Below are 20,141 nucleotides of genomic sequence, written 5' to 3'. Positions count from 1 at the left end.
AAGCTTGACAGATCAAAGAAAAATGTACAAGATTTTTAACAAAAAAATGTTTAAAGCACCTAGTTCAATATATAACATATCAGATAGAAATTATTGAGAATAGAGACTATTTGAATAACACAATACCTAAGCTTTAGGTAAACACAGCTATAGAATATTGCACTCAATAATTACAGAATGCACATTCTTACATTCTTTTCAAGCACATATGGATCATATAAAAAACCTGAATACACATAAACTTGAAGAGTAAGCCACAACAAATTTGAAAAATTGAAATCATATAGAATATATTCTCTTATGGCAATGGAATTGTATTAGAAATTAAGAAGAGAAAACTAACCAAAAAATTCCCATACTCTTAGGAATAAAAACCAAACACATCTTCTAAATAATCCATGAATAAAAAAGAAAACAGTGGAATGAGTCATAGTGGAAATCAGAATATATTTAGAACTTTAAAAAAATGAGCATACTATATATTGAAACTACAGCCTTAAATTTGTACATTATTAATAGAAATAAAGAAAACTTCAGAACTACTGATCTAAGCGTTCAACTTAAGGAACAAGAAAAATAAGAACAGAGTTGACTCAAAGAAAATGGAGCCAAGGAAATATCAAATATAAAAATAAATGAATAAGCCAGAGAACAAATATGTAAGCTGGTTCTTTAAAAGAATAAAAAAATGGCCAAATCCCCTGACATGATTAACAAAGAAAAACAGAAAGAATACATACATATGCAATAGTCAGGTAAATGAGAAGGGAACATAAACAAAAATCTTTAAATATTAAAAATATAATAAGATAATCTTATAGAAACTTTGAAAACTAAGATGAAATAAATTATCAGAAAAAAATGATCAGAATTGATCCAAGAAGAAACAGAGAAACTAAAGAATACCCTAATTATTATAGAAACATAATGTAGTTTAAAATTTTCACACAAAGAAAATATACTAGATCTGGATGGATTTACAGGTTCATCCTACCAAACACTCAAGGACAATTCTCAACTTACATAAGCTTTTCCATATAACAACAATGATGACAATAACAAAAGGGATTATTCTTTCTCACTTAATAAGACTAGTATAACACTAATGTTGAAATTATTCACCAACACTTCAAGAAAAGAAAATTACAGGCTAATCTTACTTAAGAATAAAGCTGCAAATAGTTTAAGGGAAATAACAGAAAATTGAATTGAATGATGCATCAAAAAGATTATCATGAATAAATATAGTTTATCTGAGAAATCAAGAATGATTTAACATAAAATTCCATTAATATATGAATAATATTCTTAATTATATTAATTAGCATATTAAAGGGAAAAGATTATATGTTTTCTGTGGATGTACAAATAGTTCACAAAATTCAACATGTGTTCATAATTAACTATCTAGCAAACTAGTAACAGAATGGAATATTCTTTTTTTTTGAATTTATTTTTAATTGGAAGATAATTGCTTTAAGATGTTGTGTTGATTTCTGCCATACAACAATGTGAATCAGCCTTGAGCATACATACATCCCCTCCCTCTTGAACCTCCACCCCTCCCCACCCCCATCCTACCCTTCTAGATTGTCACAGAGCACTGGGTTGAGCTGCCTGTGTTGTATAGCAACTTCCCACTAGCTATCTATTTTAATACGGAAATGTATATGCTTCAGTGCTACTTTCTCAATTGGCCCTGTTGTGTTCACAAGTCTGTGCTCTGTGTCTGTGTCCCTATTTCTGTCCAGCAAATAGGTTCATCAGTATAATTTTTCTAGATTCCATATATATGCATTTATATATGATATTTTTCTCCTGACCTACTTCTCTCTATGTAACAAGCTCTAGGTTCATCCACCTCAGTTCAACTGACTCAAATTTGTTCCTTTTTAAGGCCGAGTAATATTCCATTGTATATGGAGAGGGCAATGGCACCCCACTCCAGTACTCTTGCCTGGAAAATCCCATGGATGGAGGAGCCTGGTGGGCTGCAGTCCATAGGGTCACTAGGAGTCAGACACGACTGAGCGACTTCCCTTTCACTTTTCACTTTCATGCACTGGAGAAGGAGATGGCAACCCACTCCAGTGTTCTTGCCTGGAGAATCCCAGGGACGGGGGAGCCTGGTGGGCTTCCGTCTATGGGGTCGTACAGAGTCGGACACGACTGAGGTGACTTAGCAGCAGCAGCAGCATGTATGTACCAAAACTTCCTTATCCATAGAATGGAACATTCTTAATTGATAAAGCTTATTTATATAAATTCATTCAACATTATGCTTAATGGTGAAAGCATTCCCTTTAAGATTAGAATTAAATATGAGTGCTTGTTTGACCACTTCTATTTAGCATCATACTGAAAACCAAGTAAATAAATATATAAAATAATAAAAATAAATAAAAGGACTTGAAAGACACAGAAAATGTGAGTATCTATGTAGAAAATCTAGAGGAAGTTACAGATAAGTTATTTGAATTAATATGAATTTAGTAATTTTGTATGATACAACTGATAAATATACAGAAATCAACTGTTTTTTTTTTATTGGTACAGTTAATTTCAATATTACATTAAAATACAAGAGTAAAAGTATTAAGAAAATGTGCAAATGCTTAGAATCAATCTATCAAAATTATGGAAAATACTATGAAACTTTAAGCACTTTATAGAAAATCAAAATAAATAGATTATATCATGCTCACAGATAGAAAGACTCAATATTATAAAGATACAAGGTTTTCCACTTTTATTTATAGATTCCAAGCAATTCCAATAAAAACCCAATAGGACAAGAAACTGCTAAAATTTTATATGGAAGGGCTAAGGTCCAAGAAAATTCAAACACTCCTGAAGAATTAAGAAGTATGTCTGGGGATGAGGGGATAGGAAGTTTCTCCATCAAAACTCAAGACTTATTAAAAGGTAGATAAGTATAGTATTGATGTAGGTATAGACAAACAGACCAGTAGAGCAGTATAAGGAACCTATAAACAGCCCATCGTATTTACTATGGAGCTGTCACTGCAGATTGCAGGGAAATGAGAGGATACCCAATAAATGATGCTGTGACAGGTGGTTATCCATATGGAAAAACTGAAATTGGATTTCTTCCTTTTTCCACACGCAGAAATCAATTCTACCTAATTAAAGACAGATTTGAAAAAGCAAAATTATAAGACTTTTAGAAGAAGATGTAGGGGGTCTTCAAGAATATGACTTAGGGAACGATTTTTCAAAGATGACACAGACAGCAGAAATTATAAAAGAAAAGGCTGATTAAGTCAATTACACTAAAATTAAGATCTTCTGTTTATGAAAGGGCATTATAATGAAAGTAAAACTACAAGCCATAAGGTGGAACAAGATATTTGCAACACATCAATCAATGAAAAACCATCATCAGGAACATATAAATACTTGGCTCAAAATCAATATGAAAAGAAGGAATGATTTAACAGAAGATGGGGTAAAGATATGAATAGACATCTTTATTTGGGAGGAAATAAAGCCCAATAAACCTAAGAAAAGAAATATTATTTGTAATCAAGAAATAGGTTTATATTTGCATTTATATATAATTTTCTACCTACCAGAATAAGAATTTAAAAGCCTGAAGTACAAGTCTTGTGAGGATGTAAAGGAAGGGAAACTTTCATATTGCCAGTATGAGTATAAATTTGTACAACCACCTAGGAAAATATCTTTGTATTATTTAGTTAAATATATGCTCTCCTAGGTATATAGTCTAGTCTAGAGAAAGTTGTGCATATGTGCAGCAGGAAGTATATACAAGGATAGTATTAGTTGCAAAAAAAAAAAAAAAAATTGGAAAAAGTCCAGTGTCCACTAATACAGAAAACTTCAACTCGCCATTTATAACTAATGGAGACTGTAGCATATTCATACAATGGCATAATTTACATCTTCATGCATCAACTTGGATGAGTGCTATGAACATAATATATAAAAAGTAAACCACAGAGAAGAACATGTATAAGATTCATTCATGTTAAGTTCACTAAGTGTACAAAACTAAATGATACAGTTGAGAGGTACATACATGTGTGGTAAGACCAGAAGGAATGATAATATTTAGGGTGCTGGTTACCTCTGGGGGCTGGAGAGTGGGAGGAGAATGGAATCATGGGAGACTGGAGATGTTCTGCTTTTTTAAGTTGGGATAAGGGCTCACGGGTGCCTGAATCATTGTTAGTGTTTATACTATTACATATGTTAGAAATGTTCTTCTGGTTTTATGTTTAATTAAAACAATATAAAGTAGAATACTTTCTATAGTCACAGGCTAGCCGTGTCTGGTCCACAGGAGAGGTGATGAATTTAAGAGAAGCTGCCATCAGGGAAGTTGCTTTTTCATTAAAAAAGAAAGAAAATGATGGGTAAGCAGTATCTTTTTCACACATTGTTCAGTCTTACAAATTTTTGTAGGTGATCTCAAGGCCCACTCCTGGTTGACTTTGTCACATATGAGTTTCAGGAAGAAGATAAACCATTTTATAAATAAGTTTATGCAATGCTAAGTAGGCACAGATAGCTACTACCCAGTTATTAAGGTGGGGAAGCGAAAAGTGATGCTATTTCTTGAAAATAAAAAAAGCATTTTATGAAATAGGAAATGTATTCTACTTTTATGGAAACAGGAAAATAGTTTACCTTTTCAAGGTAAATATTCAAGGAAACATTTTACCTTTCAAACTTGATCTCTTTTCAGATGTCTTCTAACTTGACTCTCAGATTTTTCTTTAAGCACTATCTCTTCCCTCCAGAAGTCTCTTGATTTCTTAGATTCCTGCTTCACTGAGCTTCACCGGTAAATCACTTCATACAGTCATTATTCTTTGCCTGTGCTTTCTATTTATACTCAGTTTTTAATTAGATTGTGTCCCTAAGAGCTTCATACCAGAGATTTATTCATCAGTTATGAACATTTTATCCCTCTCAACTTTATTAGACTCTTTTATAAACTTAAAAAGTCTTCTTTTAAAAACAGATTATTAATATGTTCTAATCCTTTCTTAAACTTTTCCTTGAAATCTGAAAGTCACTTGTGTTTCTCTTCTGATGTCACCCTTATTGAATGACTAAGGAAGAGCAATCAGACAAGATGATTATGTTTCTATTTCCCATTCCCCTTATTTTCTACATTTACAGATTGTTTTGTGTGTTTAATTTTTATTACATAGTGTTAAAACATTAGCTAGTAATTAAAGTCAAAACTTGCTACTTGCTAATTTTTTAAATAAAGTCAGTATTTCATGAAATTATGTTTCACATTGTTTTTCGTAGTGTTTATTCTAATGGCACTATGCTATTCAAGCTCCATTTCATGACATGTTCTCATGTATAAGTCTCTCAATAATGTCAGTCACTCATAAATTAATACCTCCCTTCTTTGTCTTAATAAGAAAAATCAATTCTACTTCCCGAAAAACTGCTTACACTTTCCCAACAACTCTATATGGTATTAATAGATATAATCCTTCCTGTTTCATAGGTATTGATGTTAAATGGTTGTTGGTGATGGTTTAGTTGCTAAGTCGTGCCCGACTCTTGTGACCCCATGAACTGTAGCCTCTGTCCCTGGGATTCTGTGGGCAAGAATACTGGAGTGGGTTGCCATTTCCATCATGTTTGCTTTTTTTGGAGATTGAGAGAGGGCTGCGGGTTTAGAAGGGATCAAAATAGTTATATTTTTAGTAAATCTTTAAATTCATTTATTGTTACACTTATACATTTCTGATAAAGGGGTTTTTAGAATCTTTTAAAATAAGCATCAAATTGATCTTCTGAAAAAGATTTTCTTATCCTCTCCCCTGTATCTAGACTTGCCTTGTACATTTGACCCTCAGAAAGAGTCATTATTTTCCTCACTACTTTCTGATTGTGGTTTGCTTTTGGTACGTTTTCATATTTTGAAGGAATCCATTGACCTTACTAGGAAAAGTACTATCAGGATGCTTGCCTGATCTGACTCTTGTTTCAAGTGGAAAGAAAGTGTTTATTTAACCAAAAAATTGAGTAAGCGTATAGTACTTTCCAAGGAAGAAGAAGAAGAAAAAATCATGTTCTTTGCGAGTACTTCTTAAGCAATTTGAAAGTCAGACAGTCTAATTTGCCAAAGATCTCTGCTAAGATAACTGTTCCTGCTGCAGATGCCCAGAAAGACAAGAGTGAAATACTTCACCTGGGACCCACTTTTGGGATATGCCTACCTGTCTCTCACCAGATCCATGAGAGAACCCCTGAGGAGGGAAGATTTTTGGCATTTCTCTTGGATGCCCAGGAGGTCACTCGGATGCCTAAGCACATTCTTTACAAATCCATATCTATGGCATCATTTATTAGACTCCCCAGTGTAAGGGGTATGCTTTCACACTGGTGCTAGCCACCTTCTTTGACTCTCACTTTACCTGGCTTCTCTGTAATCTCAGCAAAGTCCTGTACTACTAAACTGGCACAAACCACCACTGTCCTACAAGCAAGACTAACATAAAACATCCAGAAAAGTCTCAGGTTCAGAGGCTAACACCTGTGCATTAACTCAGTGTTCAAAAGTAGTGTTACAGCCCTAATCCTCAGGCACAGAAACTCATTAACTATTACATGAAATGATTTTTCAGAATCACCTAGCTCTTGTGTAGTGATTCTGAGTTGGGCAATTTTACTGTACTGAGTTAAATCTAAGACACCACGCTATTACCAGATACTTCCTGATTTTCCCTTCTATTTCCGATCACAAAAAAGGTGGGGGCAGCTATACACTGTGTTCCAAAATTACTTGATCATGAAGAGCTTGTTTAGTCAATAATGCATTAAGAATGAAGGTGAAGAAATCACAATTAACAAGGAGAAACGTGCCTGACTGGTTTAAAGGTTGGGAAAAACCTGTGCTAGCTTCTCGTCTTGGGAGAAGGCAATGGCACCCCACTCCAGTACTCTTGCCTGGAGAGTCCCATGGACTGAGGAGCCTGGTAGGCTGCAGTCCATGGGGTCGCTAGGAGTCGGACACGACTGAGCAACTTCACTTTCACTTTTCACTTTCATGCATTGGAGAAGGAAATGGCAACCCATTCCAGTGTTCTTGCCTGGAGAATCCCAGGGACGGGGGAGCCTGTGGGCTGCCGTCTCTGGGGTCACAGAGTCGGACACGACTGAAGTGACTTAGCAGCAGCAGCGGCAGCTTCTCATCTTGAACTTATTTTTAATGTAGCTCTTGCATCTCTAGTTCACCTACTTTTCTCAGAGGTCTTGGAACTTTCTAAACCAAGCCATAATACCCATGGAATGAGCAGCTGCCTTATAAGGATCATCTGCACAGATTTTTAAGATATATATATATATATATATATATATATATATATAAATATGTAGATCTTACCACTGTTGCCCAGATTCATATATACACAGATATAGACCTGGGCAACAATGGTATAAAGGGGGGATGTTATAGTAAGATGAAAAATGAATTCCTAATTACTTTTGTTTGTTAAATTCCCATATTGGTAACCTATATGTTATCCAGTTTATGCATGATTTTAAAGTAATCAAACCACTGAGTTGTGCAAATATTAATCTATCCTGTTCCTTGCTGAAATAATTTAAACATATCTGTGAAATAAACATTATTGCTAATTAGTAAATACTAATGAAGGTAGAAAAGATTAGCTTTAAGTGATAAAATTTGATATCAAACATGAAAATAAAATCTGAATTAATTATGTGCTATGATCAAGAACAATTGCTGATCTTTAATTTTGTAGATAACAAAATATTTATCACATTCAAAGTAGCTAATATAAGTACTTCTGAACTTATATGGTGAAGTAGTTTTCTTCCCTGACATGGAGTTTGTTACCCTAGACAAGTTCTCTGTTGGTGCCATAAGAATCCATGAGTAAAAAAAAAAAAAAAAAGAAGTCTGAATATTAAGTATAACCATAACAGTAGAAAAAAGTCATCCCTGACAAGTCCTAGCCTTATTTTAAAGATCAGAGATAAAATCAACCAATAAAATCTGATCCCCAGAATTTCTGTGACTCTCAAGTGACTTGTTTTCCTTGAGAATTAAATGTTAGAAATATATATGTATATAGTAGTCCAAAATAAAGACCCATAATATCTAAAACTGGCCATAATAACTTCTTTTGGACAGCTTGTACACAGGAAGAATACGTTGCTATATAAAAATGACACCGAAAATGAGGAAATATTGCTGATTTTTATAATCGTTGACAAAGAGTGAAAGTACCATTTTTTGAAACCTGGGTAGAAGACTCATTTTTATCACCTGCCAGAAGAAAAACAGCTTTCATAAAATTGAGCACCTGTCTACAGAATTCTAAATCTGTTTTTACATGGATTTAGAGACCTGAGGTAAACCAGTGGACGGGAAAACTCCCTGGACAGGATCTAGGGGGAATGAACAGAGCCTGGGTCACACACGTCCTCACTGTGCCGCACCTATGTCACCCCAGCTTCCCTCCAGCTCAGTGGTTCTCAAACGTAACCTTGTACCGGATTCATCGGGAGATGGATCGCACGAACACAGCCTGGTGGCCTTAATCCTAGAGCTTCTGATTCAGTGGCCCTGAGACGCGCATTCAGGACATGCGGCTCCATGTTGTGCTGTTAACTAACATGTCCCCTTGAGGGGAAGCTGATGCCAAGGGACCACACGGCAGAGAACTACTGCTCTGGTTTAAATTCTACAAGAAAGAATATTCATTTTTACGCAAGAGTGCTTCTATATTTAGGCTTCTGTGCCTTGGGAGAACTGAATATATTGAGAAGTCAACTAGACCATTTGTTATAAATTGTGGCCACCTTTTGGAGCCCCCGACTCTAAAATCCACTTGTGGGCTGGTGGTGGGGTTGTCCTCTCTCACGGAGCTCTGGTCATTTAACTCACAGTTTCTGCGCTGTGCTGTGTTCACCTGTACTACAAAGATTAATTTCATTCTATTGAACCACTTGTGAGTTGGCTTTGCAGCATGTTAAGAAAGTGCCCTTCTGTTGCCCATCCCAGGGAAGCTGCGAGCCAAGAAACCAGGTAGAGACTAATCCTAAAACCACCTGCAGAGGATGTTAAGAGGAGCTTGGGGCTAAATCAGGGCAGGGGCTGTTATTCTCTGCAGTTAGCCTTGCCTGGGTTCAAATCCCCTGGAGACTCCCCAGTTGTCAAAGGATTGTGAAGGGAGGGAGAAAAATAGACACATTTGCACTTTCTACTTTTGCACTGTGGATGATTCACTGACTCGAAAATGAGACTACAGAAACGGCAGACCTGGTGGCAGGAATAACAGGTTCATTCCATTGCCAAGAGCAATTGGGTGGTAAAACAGTAGAAGAATCTGAGGCTCTAGAACTCAAGAACCACAGCTTTTCTGTATTAACTTAAAGGGCAAGGAGGGAGGACGAGAATAATTCTAGATTTTACTTATAATAACTAACCTTTAGTGTGTGCTTCCTGGATGACATTTTATAGAGAGACTGACTAATGTTCTATATTTCTGTCAAGTGTTGCTTTGTACCCCTAGGTGAAGAGTTAGTTATGCATCAACTAGATGCCTCAAAGTAACTATTATATTAAAAATCTACCCTCAACTTACACTCTAATTGGAAAATTTTTGGCTGCTACCATTTTAAGGGCAACATTTATCCAAGAAGCTTCATCCTCTGTTCTCCTGCTTCTTTTTGCCCAATATCAAACCCAAAGTCAGTCAACTCAAAAGAACTATTTCCAAAGAAACACAAAACCATGTGAAGAAAAAAGCATGACGCTAAAAATAAATTTCAAAAGATTCAGTCTCAGATGAAAACTCAATCCTCAAACCACACAAAAGATTATGGAGCCACATTTGCATTTCAAGGTATCTCTTGGACTTGTTTACTTTGTCCATTTTCTTTAAGTTGCTCTTTAGAGAAACATATACATAAACCATCATACTGAGAGTTGTCAACTAGAAGACATAAGAAAGAAAATGAGAGATAAGTCTTAAACATTGTTTAGCCAAACCTTTAGAATACTGGACTGTGAAATGGAAAGAAGGCAACATGTACCCCAAGTCAGTTTGCTTAATAATGAGCTTTAGCACCGCATGAATACCACAATAGGTGTTTCTTTCAGAATTAAGCAATTCTATAAAAAGAGAACGTTCTTACCCTCATCCTTCCATTCCTTATTGCTGGCCCATCTTCTGCTAATCTCAGCACATACAAATCCATTTTGTACTCCCTTCCTCCACGAATGCTGAATCCAAATCCTTTGGCTCCTTTCTCCATGTCCACAGTGAAATAATCAAAATCCTTTGGGGTTGGGGAGAAAATGGAATGAACAATTGTTTAATATCAGAGAAGCTTCTGCGGTCAGTCCCTCTGTTCTCCTCTCTCATAGTTACTGTGATGCAACTGACGAGATACCGTGAGGAGTAATCTGACTTCAAGACAAAATTCCAAAGGTTTGAGCAGATCAGAACAGTTTCCTTGGGCATTAAAATAACTGCTGCGTAGCTTGTGGACTTCAGTTCTTATCCATTTATGTGGAAAACATGTAACTACTGCACATAGGCCTCAGTGGTATTATCTCTCTGAATTTTCTCATTCACCGCTGCTGAGCACCATAAATAAATGTACCTGAGTTGTGTGTGTGTGTGAGAAGTACAGGTCTGCTGATTAGAAAAATGAAATGAACACAGTGGGGTCTTTGAGGTACCTGGGGCTGCCTGTAGTCTGACAGAGGGAACTGCCTGGTGTCTGGGGAGTGCTGCCTGTAGTCCAGTAGCGGAGGCTGCCTGTAGTCCAAGGGTGGGGGCTGCGGGTAGTCCCCTCCTGGGGGTTGCCTGTAGTCCAGTGGAGGCTGCCTGTAGTCCGTGAATGGAGGCTGTCGGATGTCTGGTTTCACATCTTGCCTCGCTTTTACTTCTGACCTGTAACTAGATGAAGGAAAATGAAACTTGCTTTGGTATCTCAGGATTCTAAAGAGATTAGAATAATCTTAGGACCTCCAAGAATGTACAAGCCACACCTATTGGTGGTTCTTTTGCATATGCAGGATTACAAGAAGATTAAATAAATGATAAGCATTATTTGAAAATCTTTGACAAATGCCCTATTATATACTTTTCACTTGGCCACTTAAGACATCAAAGTAAAAGTGATGGTCAATCAGAACTTTATGGACCACCTTCTTTGACTTGATAGTTTAAAAGCTGTGCCACTGCAGCTTAACTCACATACTTAACTATACATACCCAAACAGCAGATTGTCTTAATATCAGTAAACTCTTCGAGTTTTTCTCTTTTTCTCTCGCTCTTTCTCACACATACACAGCATTCATTACTTCATGAAAAGACAATTTAAGTGATCTATAAATACCCTGTGCTGTGTGCTTAGTCTCTTAGTCATGTCTGACTCTTTGTGACCCCATTGTAGACCACCAGGCTCCTCTGTCCACGGGGATTCTCCAGGCAAGAATACTGGAGAGGATCGCCATGCCCTCTTCCAGGGGATCTTCCCAACTTAGGGACTGAACCCAGGTCTCCTGCACTGCAGTGGATTATTTACCATTTGAGACACCAGTGAAGCCCTACAAATATCTAATTAAAGGTTAGTTTAACCTGTTAGCTTGCAGAATTTGAGTATCTTACAGAGGTTAAGGGAGTGAAAGTAAAGTATAATCACTAACTACAAATCAGGCAGAAAGTCACTGTTCAGTTCAGTTCAGTCGCTCAGTGATGTCCAACTCTTTGCAAAAGAGGCCAAAACTAGTTTTTAAGTTCTGTTTTGTAGATCCAACTTGCTCTAAAATGAGGAGTTTCCAGGTTCCAAAAGGGCTGAAGCAGTCAATGCCTACCATTCAGTCAGTCAGTTCAGTCGCTCAGTCGTGTCCGATTCTCTGCGACCCCAGGAATTGCAGCACACCAGGCCTCCCTGTGCATCACCAACTCCCAGAGTTCACTCAAACTCACGTCCATCGAGTCAGTGATGCCATCCAGCCACTTCATCCTCAGTTGTCCCCTTCTCCTCCTGCCCCCAATCCCTCCCAGCATCAGAGTCTTTTCCAATGAGTCAACTCTTCGCATGAGGTGGCCAAAGTACTGGAGTTTCAGCTTGAGCATCATTCCTTCCAAAGAAATCCCAGGGCTGATCTCCTTCAGAATGGACTGGTTGGATCTCCTTGCAGTCCAAGGGACTCTCAAGAGTCTTCTCCAACACCACAGTTCAAAAGCATCAATTCTTAGGAGCTCAGTATGGGATCATTAATAAGATAAAGCAAAAAAATTATTACCATGTGTAGAGCTACTGAACTCTATTGTTCAATGCCAATTGCCAGAACAGTGTTCTACATAATGAGCTACTTAGAGATATAGGTCAATTAAAAAATACATTCTGTATAATAATAAATTTATCTAGAGTTAATATGGAGGATTTGAGAAAATGTTTAGCAACAAGGGAAAACTCAAATGTCTCAGGAAAAGGGGTTCAAAACCAGCAGAATTTTTACCTCTCACCATCTAAGACTAGATGAGTTCTGGTTTTGTTTGTTTTTTACTGACTTATGGTCTGATGAGTATTAAACATGTTAAAGAATGACTCACCCGAACAACTGCCATTAGTGTAATCTAAGATTTGCTGAGGACACACTGACAGTAAATGGCAATAGATGTGTTTTTATCTGGGGCTTGGACGCTAGTAAAGTAATGCTCAAAATTCTCCAAACCAGGCTTCAGCAATATGTGAACTGTGAACTTCCAGATGTTCAAGCTGGTTTTAGAAAAGGCAGAGGAACCAGAGATCAAATTGCCAACATCCGCTGGATCATCGAAAAAGCAAGAGAGTTCCAGAAAAACATCTATTTCTGCTTTATTGACTATGCCAAAGCCTTTGACTGTGTGGATCACCACAAACTGTGGAAAATTCTGAAAGAGATGGGAATACCAGAGCACCTGACCTGCCTCTTGAGAAACCTATATGCAGGTCAGGAAGCAACCGTTAGAACTGGACATGGAACAACAGACTGGTTCCAAATAGGAAAAGGAGTACATCAAGGCTGTATATTGTCACCCTGTTTATTTAACTTCTATGCAGAGTACATCATGAGAAATGCTGGGCTGGAAGAAGCACACGCTGGAATCAAGATTGCCGGGAGAAATATCAATAACCTCAGATATGCAGATGACACCACCCTTATGGCAGAAAGTGAAGAGGAACTAAAAAGCCTCTTGATGAAAGTGAAAGTGGAGAGTGAAAAAGTTGGCTTAAAGCTCAACATTCAGAAAACAAAGATCATCTGGCATCTGGTCCCATCACTTCATGGGAAATAGATGGGGAAACAGTGGAAACAGTGTCAGACTTTATTTTTCTGGGCTCCAAAATCACTACAGACGGTGACTGCAGCCATGAAATTAAAAGATGCTTACTCCTTGGAAGAAAAATTATGACCAACCTAGATAGCATATTGAAAAGCAGATACATTATTTTGCCAACAAAGGTCCGTCTAGTCAAGGCTATGGTTTTTCCAGTGGTCATGTATGGATGCGAGAGTTGGACTGTGAAGAAAGCTGAGCACCTAAGAATTGATGCTTTTGAACTGTGGTGTTGGAGAAGACTCTTGAGTCCCTTGGACTGCAAGGAGATCCAACCAGTCCCTCCTGAAGGAGATCAGCCCTGGGATTTCTTTGGAAGGAATGATGCTCAAGCTGAAACTCCAGTACTTTGGCCACCTCATGTGAAGAGTTGACTCATTGGAAAAGACTCTGATGCTGGGAGGGATTGGGGGCAGGAGGAAAAGGGGACAACAGAGGATGAGATGGCTGGATGGCATCACCAACTTGATGGACGTGAGTCTGAGTGAACTCCGGGAGTTGGTGATGGACAGGGAGGCCTGGTGTGCTGCGATTCCTGGGGTCGCAGAGAGTCGGACACGACTGAGCGACTGAACTGAACTGAACTGAGGGGGTTAGCGATGCAGTTATTTTAATAAAGGGTTAAGTAGTTCCCATTAGTTGCTTAACTAACAGAAGTGACACTTTCCTTTTGCAAGATGCATAATTCAGGCTCTGCTTTATACTTCAGCAAGCTGTCCACTCACCTACTGAGAGTGTGCATGCTGAGAACATAATTATTTAAAAGACGCTTTGAAAAAGACACTCAACTATGCAAATGCATGAATTAAACAAAAGGAATTAGACGGTGACATTCGTTGGCGGGTGTCGGTTCCTTTCTAGAAATCGTTTGCTTGGTGGTTTAGATGTCACATTGTTTTAAGCTATAGCACAGTCACTTTATTTTCATTATCTCTGTGGTGCTGGTATGAAATATCCATTACGAGCTTCCTTTTCAACCAGATGTGTCATGAAGTACAGCAAAAGAGGGTGAAATGTTAAGAGTCTCCCCAGAGCCTAGAAATAGGGACAGTTAGAACTTGTAACAAGCTGCCATCCAAGCCTGCCTCTCAGCATTCAAATTTCATTTGACAGTGCTATGTGTCAGGATTTTACATTGAACAACACACTGAAGAATTCTCTAATAAGAAAAATACACACATTTTTATGAGTATTGCTAACTTTTAAGTGAATGACATACTAGTTAGGGCAAAAGTTGTTACTCTGAATTTGTGAAACAGTTTATTTTAAGGAAAATTCAGGATTATTATTATTACTTTTCAAAGTCTCTTAAGAGTTCCCTTACTTCAGTTCAGTTCAGTCACTTAGTCATGTCTGAGTCTTTGCGACACCATGGACTGCAGCACGCCAGGCTTCCCTGTCCATCACCAGCTCCTGGAGCTTACTCAAACTCATGTTCATCGAGTCGGTGATGCCATTCAACCATCTTATCCTCTGTCATCACCTTCTCCTCCTGCCTTCAATCTTTCCCAGCATCAGGGTCTTTTCCAATGAGTCAGTTCTTCACATCAGGTGGCTGAAGTATTGGAGTTTCAGCTTTAGCAGCATTCCTTCCAATGAATATTCAGGACTGATTTCCTTTTAGGATTGACTGGTTGGATCTCCTTGCAGTCCAAGGGACTCTCAAGAGTCTTCTCCAACACCATAGTTCAAAAGCATCAGTTCTTCAGAGCTCAGCTTTCTTTATAGTCCAACTCTCACATCCATACATGACCACTGGAAAAACCATAGCTTTGACCAGATGGACCTTCATTGGTAAGTAATGTCTCTGCTTTTTAATTTGCTGTCTAGGCTGGTCATAGCTTTTCTTCCAAGGAGCAAGTGTCTTTTAATTTCATGGCTGCAGTCACCATCTGCAGTGATTTTGGAGCACACACACAAAAAAGTCTGTCACTGTTTCCATTGTTTCCCCATCTATTTGCCATGAAGTGGTGGGACCAGATGCCATGATCTCAGCTTTCTGAATGTTGTGTTTAAGTCAACTTTTTCACTCTCCTCTTTCACTTTCATCAAGAGGTTCTTTAGTTCTTCTTCACTTTCTGCCATAAGGGTGGTGTCATCTGTATATCTGAGGTTATTGATATTTCTCTTACTGATGATAGTTCCCTTACTTGTGAAAGGATAACCTTTGTAGGTTGTATACTAGTATAACTCTTTGTAGCTAGTAATTACATTATTAAAGAGACTTTAGGGTTGATAAAACCAGACTGCTAATGGTAAATTCTAGGAGAAGTTTATGGTATAAGTTCCAGAATCAAAAAATGCTGCTCTGGAAGCAGGGGATATTATGGTGGGATTTTGCCTCATGTGGGCCTTTCAAGAATTGCTTCCAGCCTTCAGCATCGAGTTTACAAAGTCTCTGAAAGAAGTCAATTTCTAATGCTTTCCACTGACCTTGATATTTAAGACATGTAAATAATGGTTGCTTTTGCTGGGAAGGTGAACTCTGCTATTTATACTTAGTTTTTGAATATATTACACAAGGGCTCTTTGTTGTTTGCAAAAAATGCTTCTCCTTGAACAATGTTTTGCTTATGTTCATATCAAAATTATTTTGTTTCCTGAGCACACACCAAAAGATGTTAAGAGAGAAGTGAATAGAGGTGTGCAGCATGTCAGGAGAAAGCCAATTCAAGAGTAAATAAGATAGGGTAAAATATTCACTTCTTCTAACTCATATAAGAAAATTTGCAAGCAGATTGTCCTTTTATTTTATCTCACTTTAACATGGAAACTGGCTCAATTTGACATGTAGGTGGGCACTTGTACAAACGAACTAATAGGAAATTCATACTGTGCTTGGCATACAAGTTGCCTTGCAGACATCTGTAGCCTGATCTAGAAAAAGGCAGAGTTTCTCTCTGACACCATGAACATCTTGAAATGAAGCTAGAAAAATGGTTCTAGAAAAACGGTTCTGTAAGATTTTAGAATTATTTCATTCATTTGGAAAAAGATCTGCCTACTAGCAATCAAAAAATTAAGCCAGGAAACGTGAGTCTCAGGAAAAGGGCCCTAGAATTGGAATGGGCACATTCGAGACATTTACTATTACTGAAGCAAAAACAGCTAAGAGTCCTGGGTATATCTGTTAGTAATCTATAAAACAAATTGGATCAATCTGTTAATTCCAGAGTTAGGAAATATTTTATCCTGAAGTCAGGCAAAAAACAAACAGACAAAACATCCAAAGGCTGCTGTTTCTGTCACAGGGGCTGAGTCCCTGTTGAAACTAGTAGCTGATGGGAACAGGGTAGCGGCCTCTCCCCAGTGCCATTCTCCCCGCTGAACTATTACACTCCAGCGATGAGATTACCCACCCCCAGGCCAGAAGCAAGAGCCTGATTCCAGCAAGTCTAATCCACAAAGGGAAGATGGAATTGTGTCTGGGAAGCTAATTGACAGAGGCAGAGCCAAGAAGCAGCGGCGTCTGAAGCTGGCTCAGAAACTGCAGGAGCACTTGGATCCCTCCTCCCAAGTCTAAAATGAATCCTGGGGAAAGTCAGTGTGATCTGTCCAAAGCATGCACGGTGAAACCAAGCACATCGGGGACTTATTACCAAGGCACCCAGGACACAATCCTCTTATGGACTCTCGGATTCTTGCCTCTGTATTATTTACTTTTTGGGGCTTAGTCTTTGTTCTTCTCTGGACTATATTAAAACCATAAACAGCAGAGGACAACAGACATTTACTTCTCTAAGAAAGGAAATGGGAGAAATCAGAATAGGACTGGGCTTCATGGAAAGAACACTTGTGGCACAAGGAAAATATTTGCTTTGCAACATTCTGAGTGATAAACCTAGAGAGTTCTGGGACTCAAAAACTGGGTCTCACTTCATCTTCACTAACAGGGGAGGCAGGAGATGCGTAGCAGATGTTCAGAAAACACTAGAATCATGGAAAGGACCAGTGAGGGTTTTGTTTTCAGAGATATTCCTATGGGTTGTTCTATTTTTCTCCTTTGAAAGGGTGAAAACAACATGGGAGCATGTCCTCATCTCTGTCTTTAATGGCTCCACCTAATTCAGGCTCCCTGTTACACACAAGTCTCAATAGGAAGACGGCATTGATTTTCTATGGCATCCTTTTATTCTGGAAGTTCACAGCACCTGATCACATTTGTTCATGATGTGAGACGGAAGGATCTCATCAGACTGTGGGTAGGTGGACATAAGGTAAAATGCAGTGAAAAGACTAACTTATATTCGTGCTCACAAATTCTTCAGCATTTCCTCCTCCATGCCACCGTTATTCTCTGGGCCATCAGTAACTTGGTGGACTTGGTAGCCACATCTAACCATGTTCATCTTGATCAGCCTCCAGTCTGCTCTCTAAGGGGCCAACTGAGAGATAGTCTTGCAAAGCTAATCCAAGGATGTCAGTCCTAAGCTTAAAACCCTGCAAAAACTTCTTCGCTACACTTAAGATAAAGATCAGAATCTATAACATGTCTACAGGACCCTTTAGGGTGGGTCCCCCCAACCTATGTTCCCGCTTCCTCACCCCCTACACTGGCCTTATTTCCTCTCTCATGCTTGCATGCTCCCTCTTGCCAAAGGGCCTTACTGTATGCTACTGAATACTGTCTATCTTACTCTCTTTAATGTGTTCTTCAGCTAGTTAACCCCTTACTTATCTGCAACCATGCACTGTTTACTCAGGAAAGCTTCTCTTATTGTGAAGGACAAACATCTACATTTGCTAACGAAAGTATGTTTATAACATATACACAATCTTTAAATCACACAAAGGTGCACGTGGTAATTTTTACTTTTTGAAAATCTTTCTCCTGCCTGCGTTCTGTCCTGTCCCAAACTCTCTCCTTATACTTCCCTCACTATTCAGAATTAGAAAAAACAGAGGAAACTTTACCTATTTTCATGTCCTTGAGGCTGAAGAGGCTGAGGCGGAGCTGGCTGGGCGATGGGACTGTTGGGCGTGGCCGGGCTGGGCTGGGCCAGAGGACTCTGTTGGGCCAGGGGGCTGTGCTGCTGGGCCAGGGGGCTCTGCTTCTCTGAGCTGGGTGCTGAAGCGGGGCTGTTGAGTTCTGCAGTGGGAAACCAAAGAGGCAAATGAAGTCAGGTTGGCATGTGATAAAGGGCAAGAGGTGGCCAGAGATGGTTCCTCTGCCTGCTCACATGACTCAAGGCTATGGTTCTTCTAGTTTCTGTTAGGCTTTAAGATAACAGCTTAAACTTAGCAAGTTCTAATACCCTCCTATAATTAGTATTCTTTCATAAATGATAAGGCTGCTGAACAAGGTTATGAACAAGAATCTCTCATCTTTTGTCAGAAGAAAAGATTACAATAAAAAGTATTAAAACTACGAAAAATAATTCAAAGGACTCTAAAACATATTCTACTTGTTCTATAATTACTTGCTGAAGCAAAGCGTTTTAGCCATTACATTTTGGTTGTAATGAGAAGTCCTACCAGTATCCTAATCCCTAAGGAATTAACCACAAGAAAACAAAACGCTTTTCACAATCCGTTTTTCAGTTCCTTGTTAGTCTTATTTCCTAATAACCCTCTCTGTACTCCATGGTTCTCCAGAAAGAGCATTTGACACAGGAAAGTTAATAAGTTGTTCTTTGTTAAAACTGCTTCTTGGTCTTTCTTGTTATAGCACCAAATTTTTATCTGAAAGTATCTCTCTATGTTGGACTAAGAGCAGGAGAGACATATTTCATACAGGAAAAGGGAAAACCAAATCAGGTTTTTGCAACCAATTTTGCTTGAAGTTAACTTCTACTGAATATTTTATACATAATGTTGTCTGCATATAACAGGTTAAAATGGTTATTTTTTTCCCTGGGTGATAAAAAAGTGATATATTAGTGTTCCTTTATAAACCACTTTCCTTTTTCTTTGCTCCCACCCTACATTTAAAAATTTGTTTTCCACCTGTATCAGCCTTGGCACCGTGGATACTTGGAGCCAGATGATTCCAGGCTGTGGTGGGCTGTCGTGTGCTCTGTAGGATGAGTACGGAGAAGCATTCTTGTCCTTTCCCCACTGGAGAGCAGTAGCATCCCCACCCCAGACATGACAACCAATAAGGTCTCCAGGCATCTCCAAATGCCCCCTGCTGGGACGAGATCATCTCTGCTGAGGACAGCTGTTTCATTATTTAAAGTCAGGTGGCTACTTGATGCCTGCTTGTTAGATAGTCCCAGATGAAATCAGGAGACGGAGGAAACCAGAGGGGTCCAAGGCGACTGAGCGCATCCCTCTCCATGTGGGACACTGTGGTCCAATCACCAGTGAGCTCCGAAGACTGAATCCTCAAGTATCAGTACTGAGTCAGCAGCCTCAAACTAGTCATGAACCCACTGTGTCTGGAAATAGTGAACTGATGGTGAATTGATGCTCAGAATTTCGTTGCTCTTTACGGCATGGCTGTAGGTGGTGATGCTTATGACTCCTCAAGCCTCAGGGGGGAGTCCTTGTACAGAGAAATTTAAAAGGCTAGGTGGGAATTTAAAATTCTTATCAGATGCAACATTTTCTAAATGAGCTCTCTTTATACCACAAAACTTCCTCAAGCTTTTCAAAATCAATCTGACTTTGAAGAATCCTCCAGAGCTTAAGTGTTAACATGGATATATATATATATATATTTTTCCTGCAGATTTGTAACTCTATCATCTCTGTTGAATGGGTTCTGGCTTAATATAACCATAAAAACAGTACTCCAGGGACCAAAGGGAATT

The 20,141-nt window shown here is 38.6% G+C and overlaps 1 protein-coding gene across 12 annotated transcripts in view; it reads right to left on the bottom strand.

Annotated features, from left to right (window-relative positions):
• Positions 1–20,141, bottom strand: part of MAGI2 (membrane associated guanylate kinase, WW and PDZ domain containing 2) — a 1,460,538-nt gene that overhangs the window by 126,537 nt on the left and 1,313,860 nt on the right. For all 12 annotated transcript variants that reach the window (XM_070787194.1, XM_070787197.1, XM_070787196.1 and 9 more), the window contains 3 exons: positions 18,301–18,475; positions 10,733–10,952; positions 10,183–10,326 (listed from right to left, as the gene is read on the bottom strand). In XM_070787194.1, coding sequence (XP_070643295.1) covers positions 10,183–10,326; positions 10,733–10,952; positions 18,301–18,475 — 539 coding nt within the window. The remainder of the gene's footprint in view (positions 1–10,182; positions 10,327–10,732; positions 10,953–18,300; positions 18,476–20,141) is intronic.

This window comes from Bos indicus, chromosome 4 (genome assembly GCF_029378745.1).
Source record: "Bos indicus isolate NIAB-ARS_2022 breed Sahiwal x Tharparkar chromosome 4, NIAB-ARS_B.indTharparkar_mat_pri_1.0, whole genome shotgun sequence".
Lineage (NCBI taxonomy): Eukaryota > Metazoa > Chordata > Mammalia > Artiodactyla > Bovidae > Bos > Bos indicus.
Note: the sequence above shows the minus strand (reverse complement) of the source record. Positions and strands in the feature narration are given on the sequence as shown.